Source organism: the organism of the source record quoted next, unplaced genomic scaffold (genome assembly GCF_019419815.1).
Source record: "Pyrus x bretschneideri cultivar Hongxiangsu unplaced genomic scaffold, Pyrus_bretschneideri_v1 Contig24, whole genome shotgun sequence".
Lineage (NCBI taxonomy): Eukaryota > Viridiplantae > Streptophyta > Magnoliopsida > Rosales > Rosaceae > Pyrus > Pyrus x bretschneideri.
The window spans coordinates 2,604,848-2,614,534 of NW_025999546.1; the positions used below are offsets into that span (position 1 = coordinate 2,604,848).

At 38.0% G+C, this 9,687-nt stretch overlaps 2 protein-coding genes across 2 annotated transcripts; one reads left to right on the forward strand and one right to left on the reverse strand.

Moving 5' to 3' along the window:
• Nucleotides 1–1,854: 1,854 nt before the first annotated feature.
• LOC125478355 lies at nucleotides 1,855–4,896 on the forward strand. Its single transcript, XM_048586502.1, has 4 exons — nucleotides 1,855–2,175; nucleotides 2,757–3,694; nucleotides 3,818–4,126; nucleotides 4,194–4,896. The coding sequence occupies exons 1-4, from the start codon at nucleotides 2,167–2,169 to the stop codon at nucleotides 4,894–4,896; spliced, it is 1,959 nt and encodes a 652-aa protein (XP_048442459.1). The 5' UTR covers nucleotides 1,855–2,166.
• Nucleotides 4,897–5,665: 769 nt separating this feature from the next.
• On the reverse strand, nucleotides 5,666–9,607 carry LOC103946127 (NADP-dependent D-sorbitol-6-phosphate dehydrogenase-like). Its single transcript, XM_048586368.1, has 6 exons — nucleotides 9,385–9,607; nucleotides 8,221–8,315; nucleotides 7,987–8,104; nucleotides 6,986–7,118; nucleotides 6,244–6,463; nucleotides 5,666–6,113 (listed from the first exon to the last, which is right to left on the reverse strand). The coding sequence occupies exons 1-6, from the start codon at nucleotides 9,515–9,517 to the stop codon at nucleotides 5,883–5,885; spliced, it is 930 nt and encodes a 309-aa protein (XP_048442325.1). The 5' UTR covers nucleotides 9,518–9,607; the 3' UTR covers nucleotides 5,666–5,882.
• Nucleotides 9,608–9,687: the final 80 nt, after the last annotated feature.

Consider the following 9,687-nt stretch of genomic DNA (forward strand, 5'->3'; position numbering starts at 1 on the left):
TCTGTGTAGTGAGTATCAATAATTATCTAACCATTTTTAATTAATATCCTTATAAGTTATCCTTGAGTCTAAATTTCAATTGCTTAGTTTGTTCTGGAGTTCAAAAATGAAAATTTTGTAAGAACCAAAAGTTTGTCGCAATTGACATCACTAGAAAGAACCACCTTACATTGGTCGTAGATGCAACTATCCATCTTGAGGCAGGAAATTTTGGGGAGACCATTAGAGAAGAAAACACTACAACCTCCCAAGATTAGGCGAAAGCCATGATATTTATTTGTTGCCACATCCATGAAGGATTGAAAAGCAAATACCTAACGGTTGAAGAGCCATTGGCTCTTTGGAATGCCTTGATATAGATATAATCACCAAAAAATGGTGACTCTCTCTATAGCTCGTTATGACTGGACACACCTGTGAACCCAGGATTTTAAGTGAGTCGTTAAGTATAATTCTGCAATTTTCAGAAATCAGCTCCCAAATGAAACTTTATGAGGAAAATGTCACTAAAGCATAAGCGCCAAAAAAACATGCAATACTTTACAACCACTAATTTGCTACCCGTAGAAGCAATATAAAGAGTGTGGTTTACATAGTACAGTCAGCCAATATCAGTACTCTTTATGATTGAGCAGAACAATGTGTTTTTGATAAAAAAAAAAATCACCAACCAATTGGATCAACGCCATGCTTAGAAGTGAATGATGCTTCCCTTGAAGCAAACACTTGAGCTATCTTGCGAACTAATACTAGTTTCTTCTCTAATACGCATAAAGCCCGCTCACAAACTGAAGATGTGTTCACTTATGAAAATACTGCAATATCATGGCACTTAACAAAACAAACTCTAGTTGTTACATCTTCCAATCACCCAAAAATACTTCCTTGTTAAGATCAATGATCCATAACATTCGAAACTCATGTGGTCTATCTTCAAAAGGAAACACTCCAACTATCGTTCATGAAGATAATGTATTGTGTATTGCTCAAATGAAGGAATAATTCATCAAAGGCTATAAGACTAAACACATATATTTAAAAATTTTCAATACACATGAGCTTCAGAAGGCTAAAGTTATGAAGTCAAACAAACTCGTTCTAACAATAATCTAGTAGACCAATTCATCAAATTTCTACCAAAGTGTACGTTTCAAAAGCTGGTATATTTTTTAAAATTGCATTTTGTAAACCACATTTAATTGTTGATGGTTGATCTCCATTTTTTAACTCTTTGAATATGTCACCAATAAAAAATAAGCACGTTAATTAACACTTAATAGTCTAATCATCAACATCTACATCATTTGGTTTACAAAATTTAGCTTAAAAATTTGGTTTCCCGATTACCCTTTCTTAATTGGGTAATGCTAGAGAGAAGAAATTTTATAAACTAAATGACATAAGATTACCAAACATGTAATGCTAAAGAGACTAAATTTGTAAACAAAATGACATGGAAGTTGGATGATTGGATTATTGTTGATAAATGTGCTCATCTATATTAGCACTAAATCATTTAATTTGCAAATTTTATCTTTAACAACGTTACCCTTACTTAATTGTTGGTACTGTGGTGACTTGGTGATTTTATCCATAAAAAGATGGAAATAGGATCCTGTCCTGAGCAAATGCTCGAGATCCTCATGACCAACAAACACGGGCCGTTGAATTTTGATCTAACGGCTATAAACAGAGAACTCTTCTAAAAATTATAATAATTATAATCGTTGGATCAAAATCTAAACGTCTGTTTTGGTTGGTCATGAGGATCCCGAGCATTTGCCCAGAAAAGGATCCTATTCCAAAAGCTGACATGTGATTCTTTCCTTTGTTTTTAAAAGTCAAAGATAAATACTTTCTCCCCCATCCTCGTCGGAATTCCCAAACCAGACAAGAAGAAAATAGTTTACTTATTCATTTTTTTACGTGGAACCATCAATGTCATCCATAGAAACTTACCTTTGCCTTCCCCATCTGTAGCAAACCCTCCCTTCCCGTCCCTTCCGAATGATTACTTTTGTTTGTTGAATTCTATTGAATTTTCATTCTGGGTATCGGCGTTGGCATTGGGCATTGCATAATGATGGATCCACACACAAGTGAAGGAGGCACCCTTTGAAGAAGAAGAAGATTTTTGAGCACATCTCCAACCCCTTCATTGCAAAAATGATGCAGGTAATACAAATCATGCCTTTCTTTACAAAACTAGTCTTAAATTGTTAGGAAAACTAATGAAAGGGTTGAAAACTTTGAGTTTAATGATAAAGACAAAATAAAAGGTAAAGTGAATGGTATCAGGATTGACTTTTTAGTGTAAAAATGTAGTTTTTCGTTAAAATGAATAGTACCGGGAGCTTTTCGTTAAAGTTCCCTGAATTGTTTGCAATCAGTAAGTTGTGCTATATATGTCTAGAAGGAATTTGTGATATTTCAATTGGCCAGCACCCAGCAGGCAGCAGATTTTTCATTCTTCTTACTATCATTACCTGGTAAATGGAAATCATGATCGTAATTGATATGAATTGTAAAGAGTAGATAAGCTTTATGAATGACAGATGTTGATCTTTGAACGCGTTTAGGAGAATATAATGTCAAGAGTAATGTAATTTACTTGTATGTGAAAAATCAAAGGATTTGGTTTTTTGTTTTGAATTTGAGGATGAAGAATTCGATTTCAAAATCGTTCGTTGAACATTCTGTTGGAAAATAGAACTTACTGGTTAATTTGGTGTATTAAAGGATGAAATTGTTTGTAGGAATTGTCAACCATTGATGATCTACCTGCAAGTAATGTGGAACTCAAACCGGAAAAGATTGAAGACGGGAAGGATGGAGGTCCTTCGTTTCATTGTGATCTTTACGACACAGAATTAGTTTACAAGATAGCTCAAGTGTTCATCCCTGGATTAGCTACAGCTTGTGTTGACAACACATCTGGTGATATCTTCAGGACTGCTGGTTCAGTGGCCGCTGATCTCAGAAAGGAAATGGTGGAGTACATTACTCAGAGAAGCGAAAATTTTGTAGCGGAGTCTGTTATCTTAGAAGGTGGGACTGATGCACAAGTCTCTGATCATCCGTATGACATCATTTCTGATTTTGTTGATGACTTTGCAAGTTCCAAGAGAAATCTGTTTAGTCGGGTTACAGGATGGCTGCTAAGTGAAAAAAGAGAAGATAATATAGATGATTTCGTTCAAGAGATGGAAATAAACGGGTTTTGGTTGATTGATAAAAGAGAAGCAATAGCACAGACTCTGCTTAAGAATGTCGACTTCAAGAATGAACATCACTGCAACATGAAGTTTAACTCTTCAGAAGCGCTTGCCGAGCATGCTTCAAGCTGCAGTTTTAGGTCTATGACTTGCACAAATGAAGGTTGTACTATTGTATTTTGTGCCAGTCACATGGAGAAACATGATTCAATTTGCCCGTTCAAGATAATTCCATGTGAACAAAACTGCTCCAGTACCATCATGAGACGCGAGATGGACAGACATTGTATTACTGTCTGTCCAATGAAGCTTGTTAGTTGTCCTTTCTATGCAGTGGGTTGTCAATCTCCTGTACCACACTGTAAAGTTGAGCAACATCGTTCGGATGATCTCCATTCTCACTTGCTTTTCATTCTTCAAACTATCCACAAGGAAGCATCTGCGGAGGATCTAAAGAAACGGGTGGAGCAAGTAGAAAGGTGAGTTTCTTCGTATTTTGGTTGCGTTTTTGTTGGACATAAATTTTAATGGAAATTAAAAACAATGATATGCTAATTAAGATGAGCACATTTCATGTTTACATGGCAGGCATCTTCATCCAGTCAATTAGCAGATGCTCGAGATGTGAGATCGTTAACATCTGCAGTCAAGGGTACTGAAGAGAAACTTGGTCCAATGGAAGTGAGCAGCAAGCACCCAGAGGATGTTGAAGCAAAACCAGGACCAGTAGAATTGAACGGCAAACATCCAGAGGATGTTGAAGCAAAATTAGGGCCAACGGAAGTGACCAGCAAACCCACCGAGGATCTTGAAGCAAAACTTCAGCCGCAGGAAGTGAGCAAAAGAACCCCAGAGGCTGTTGAAACAAAACTAGGGCCAAAGGAAGTAAGCCTGCAAACCCCCAGAGGATCGTGAAACTAAACTAGGGTCAAAAGAAACGAGCAGCAAAACCTCCAAGGATCCTGAGGCAAATCTCAGGCCAAATGAAGTGAGCAGCCAACCACGAGAGGATCTTGAAACAAACCAAGGGTCAAAGGAAGTGAGCAGAAAAACCTCAGAGGATCCTGAAGCAAAGCTTAGGACAAAGGAACCGAGCAGAAAATCCCCTGAGAATGTTGAAAAAAAACTAGCGCCAAAGGAAGTGGACGGCAAACCCCCAGAGGATCATGAAGCAAAAATTGGGACAAATGAAGTGAGCAGCCAACCCCGAGAGGACTGTGAAACAAGCCAAGGGTCAAAGGAAGTGAGCAGCAAACCCCCAGAGAATCCTGAAGCAAAGCTTGGGTCAAAGGAACTGAGCAGAAAATCCCCGAAGGATGTTGAAAAAAAACTTGCGCCAAAGGAAGTGGACAGCACACCACCAGAGGATCACGAACCAAAAACCAGGACAAAGGATGTGGACAATGAATCCCTGAAGGATATTGAAGCAAAACGTGGGCCAAAGGAAGTGAACAACGAATCCCCGAAGGATATTGAAGCAAAAGTAAGGCCAAAGGAAGCGAGCAGCAAAGACTCAAAGGATTTTGAAGCAAAAGTAACTCCTAGTGAAAGCAGCAGCAAATCCCCAGAGGCTCTTGAAGCAAAACTGGGGCCAACAGAAGTGAATGACAAACACAAGGATAGTGAAGAGAGTAGGGAAACCTCAACTTCGAAAAATGTCTTGGAGGAAGCTGAAACATAAAACCTAAGTTACCTAACCTGCCAAGTATCCTGTTTTACGTAACCTCATTCGCGTTTGATGGAGCCATCGCGCTGCCAGAAACTGACATCATCTGTACCTGTCCACTTGGTTCCCACCAGTAAGTTTGATCATTACGTAGATACTTTTATGATCAGCTTAATTTTTTCCCTCATTCTTCATTCTTTGTTTACCTTAATCATTCTTTGTTTGTGATAAAGTTTATAGCTTTAACCATGGGATTTGTTTTAATTATTTTTACTTTTGGCAAATGTTGTAAACAGTTTTGTAAATGAGAGTTTGAATGCAAGAATTTCTCAATCTTTTTGCCTGTGATCTAAAGTTGAATATCCCTGGACTGTCTTCGAAGCGTTTAGCGTTTGATCGTGCAATCTTCTTCTCAGGTTAGTGATTCATTAGGTGATATGGCTGTGATGTCATTTTTTTTTTAGCTATGGCCTGTTTGGTTGGGGAGAAAGTGGAAGAAAATGGAATGGAAAAAATGGTTCAATTCATTAAGCCGCCGAGTTAAAACATCGGTGGCGGCGACATCTCTTTCTGTCCAACTTTTGTGTTCAGGAATGAGAAATATTACAGAAACAAGAGGGAATACTCATAGTATAGCAAGAAATGTTAAATCTTTCCAACAGCTTAAGTTGATAACTCCCAAGTCCTAACCGGAGAATTCTTTACCATGTCACAATTTCTTCGACTATTTCAAGACGAAAGTAGAGCTGCAAATTTAAAATCGAAATACGAAATGCAAACAGAGGACACGCAAGGGAAAACAATGACATTATAAAGAGTAGGTTCATTCGATAGATAAATGGAGTTTGTGGAGTTTTATCTAACTCATCTACTGAACCTTCAAGAACGATCCAGCTTGAAGTTTACAACTCGGAGAAAGAAACATGGCTCCAGACTCCAGTACTCTGTTATTCTTTGCCAACACAAGGCATTTGCTCTCACGGATGGAGTTACCGACAAATCTATGCATACAGATCAACGCCCCAAAACTTGGCAGGTTGATTTGTCCGGTGTTTCCTGTCTACCTTCCCAATCAGGTCCATGTCCTCTTTTGTAAGCTCAAAGTCGAAAACTTGGATATTCTCTTTCATTCTCTCAAGTTTTGATGTCTTTGGGATGACAACTGTGTTGCGTTGGATGCCCCACCTTAGAACAACTTGGGCGACAGTCCTTTTGTATTTCTCAGCCAGATTCTGACAAAAGAGGAATGTGATTGAGAGGAAACAAATCTTACTGTTAGCAAAGAAAATTAATTTATTTTCCTAGTAATTTGAAAATAAACCTAGTAATTCAAGTGATTAAAAAGAAAAAAAACAAGCTTACCTTGATAACTGGATCATCCAGACATGAAACTGAACCAAACAATTCGACGTTGGCGGCAGCACCTCCAAGAGGAGTGTGGGCAGTGACACAGATGCCATGCTTCTGACAGAATTTGACAAGAGATTCACGCTGGAAGTATGGGTGAGTCTCAATCTGATTCACGGCCGGCTTCACTTTGGAATAAACTAAGCAATCTCTCGTTAGAAAGATATCATAGTTACTGCAATTAATTGTTTCATCAGAGAACAATTCATAAACAAAAGAATTGATATTAAAAACCAGAATATAAAAATAGGAATCTTCCACTAGGGGCAGTGCACATTGCAATAAGCTGATCAAGGAGATAAAGAAAGTTGTTAAGCAGGGCCACAACTCAGAAAATGCCGGTTTATTGACATAAACCCTAGTGATATTGCGTTATAACTTGTAATCTTTCTCTAACTGCACATCATGTGTAACTTTGTAACATGCAGCAACAAGCAATAAGACACAAAAGTTAACCTCTTGCTGAACTCGACTATATAATCTCCACTGAAGCTGTAATTGTAAAAATTTATTACCATTTTAACATGCACACACACAAGGTTTCAATTTTCCTCAGCACATTCACTTACATTTTCCTAAGTTGTATAGCTAAAACAATAATAATGCATATGCAATAATAGGGATAGCTACTCTAAAGACACAATATCATTAATTTTGATTCATGTAGTCATTGAATGAGCTAAGCTTTTAAGATCACCTAATTCCAATGCTACGAACTAAACCCATAGAGACCAGCTCTTCCATAGCATGCCAGGTAGTTTCCAAAGATACAGTTGTGTCTATTTCTAGCACCCCATCCTCATCCAAAGCACTGCCAGTCGTACCAACTCCTGCACGTATGTAAGTTAATAGACAGATGAATTCAATAATCAATTTAAGGATGAAGAAATTTGAAAACTAAAAGAAAACAGTTCATATGCTAATTCAAGATGGGAATGAACATATATTTTTTTATCTTAATCATCAAGCCGCCATTTAACTCAATAGAGTTTTTTGAAATAGTAAGTCATTTGTAAGCCAGCATGCATGAAAAAGAAACTAAGGTCGTGTCTGGTACTCTTGATTCTTGAATTGGTTCTCCAACATATGGAAAGCCCATTTCCCCAATATAATAGAATGAGCACCCACTAACATTTCTCCCCCACTTCAATTCCATTCCTATTTAACACGATAGAAAAGAAAAGCCTAATACCTTCATCAACTCCTTTCCACGACCTTTTGTGCCTCACTTGCCCCTCACTGTCTGATTCTCTCTTCACTCTCCTCACACACCCTAATCAGTTTGTCCTTTCTGTCCCTCCCAAATCACTCACATTCACTTTGGCTCTCAGCCCTCAGCGAGTCATTGAGTTTAGAATTATTCCTTAAACCCTGGTTTGGTTTGGATTAGTGAATTGGAATAGTATTGCTTTCTGTTTCTTACTGAACTCTTTTAGTCTGCAGTGAGTTTGGCTAGATAACTTAGATAACTCAGGAAAGGTTATACCCTGAATTTTCTTTCCACTTATCAATTATGTCCTTGACCATCCAAGCTGTAGAGACATCAGTTGGTAGCATGTAAACTGTTTTCCCTTTTTAGTTATCCACAGTTTTCAATCATGCACTATTATTGTCGAACAAGATTTCAAAAATAGTGGAGTACATATACATAATACAGAGAATTTTTGCATAAAGCATGAGAAAAGCAAGAATAAATACCGGTATGCTTGGTGGCAACAGGAAAGTGAACAAGGTACAGATCTAGATAATCCAACCGAAGTTTCTTCAGACTATCTTTACAGGCCTCTACCACATGCCCATGATCTGAATTCCAAAGCTGCATTAAGGATGAAGAAACAGGGAGAAAAATAAATGCTTAAAGTCTGGACAATGAAGAATATGAACTAGTGAACTGGAGCAGAAAAAGAAATCTTGATTGAAAAGTAAACTAGCCTTGGTGGTGATGAAGAGATCCTCTCGCTTAACAAGCCCAGTCGAAAGTGCTTCTGCAAGTGCCTCCCCAACTTCTGGTTCATTCTTGTAATCAGCTGAAAGCAGCATTAACTCGTCAATGTATATTACAACCGCAAAGGTAAGTTGTGCTACAAGCTACAAATAATTACCGCCCATATAGGGCAAAAATGAGTAGAACCTAGATTCAAATGTTTTAGCAAGCACAAGAAAAGCCAAACCCAAAACCTGAACAATAAACTGTTTCATGACTTCTGGTGCTCAGTGGGGGCAATATCACAGTGAAGAGGCCAAATACAGTTCAGACACAAATTGGTAACTGGCAATCACCCCAGGGAGAATGCTACTAAGCGCTATAAGCCTAATAGCTTCAATTTTACTATGCAATCTTCTTAAATTTGGTGAACTTCGAATACATGCATCATGCATGTTTATCATCAGTCATCACACACACGCGCACTGATGGAGGAGCCAAGTTAAAAATTCAATAAATTAGTCTCTTTACTTTCTTTTGTAATCAATGCAGTTCAGTCTGCAAGTTCTTTGCGTTTGGGTCTCTCTATGTTACAATATTAATAATTATGTGCCATAAGCTAGTCTTTAGAATTCCTACGTATATTAATATGGATTTTTCCAATTTCATATGCCAACTAGCCTATCAAAAGGGCTACTTTGTAAGCTTTTAAGATTAGTGCTGGTGACAGAAATTCTGGAAATTCTGGTTTCTTACTTGTGTGCGAGGCACAACAACCTGGAGTGATTCCAAGGAACCTTCAGCATGAGGCTGAAGGGCATTGTGATGCCGGAATTTTTCTAATTTCCCTATCGGAGTGATTCCAATACACCTTTGGTTTAGTGTGATGCCAAAGGCCGGAAGTGAGTCGGGACTACATCAAGCACACACAATGCTTTTACTCTACCAGAAGTAGTTGATGCAACTAAAACCCAAATCACAAATTAATTGAGCTACATTACAATATAATTCATAATTTCATATCGAAACCTAAGTACCAATAATCTAAGGAACCCTCTTGACATGGTGTAATTAGAGCATTTTGAACGAACCCAGATCACAAATTATGAAATGAAAGGAAAGAAATCAAACCCATATGAACAAAAAAGAAAATGAATGAGGATGATGGATACCAGCGCAATCGAAATGGCGATAGCCAAGGTTGAGGGCATTGAAAACGAGGTCTCTGATTTCTTTTCCTTCCATGCGCCAAACACCCAGCCCCACTACTGGCATCTTGAATCCACTGTTGAGTGTTATCGCCATTTTTCGACCTTCCCTTCTTTCTTTCGAGTTTGCCTCTGCCTCCTCGTCTGCTTCACTGTGATAGTATGTGCTAATCCTCCGTAAGAATGGGATTGAAAGAAGATAATGATATTCACACGCTCGTTAATTTTTAGTCATCGATTTTTTTAAATACATTTAATCTAATAGCT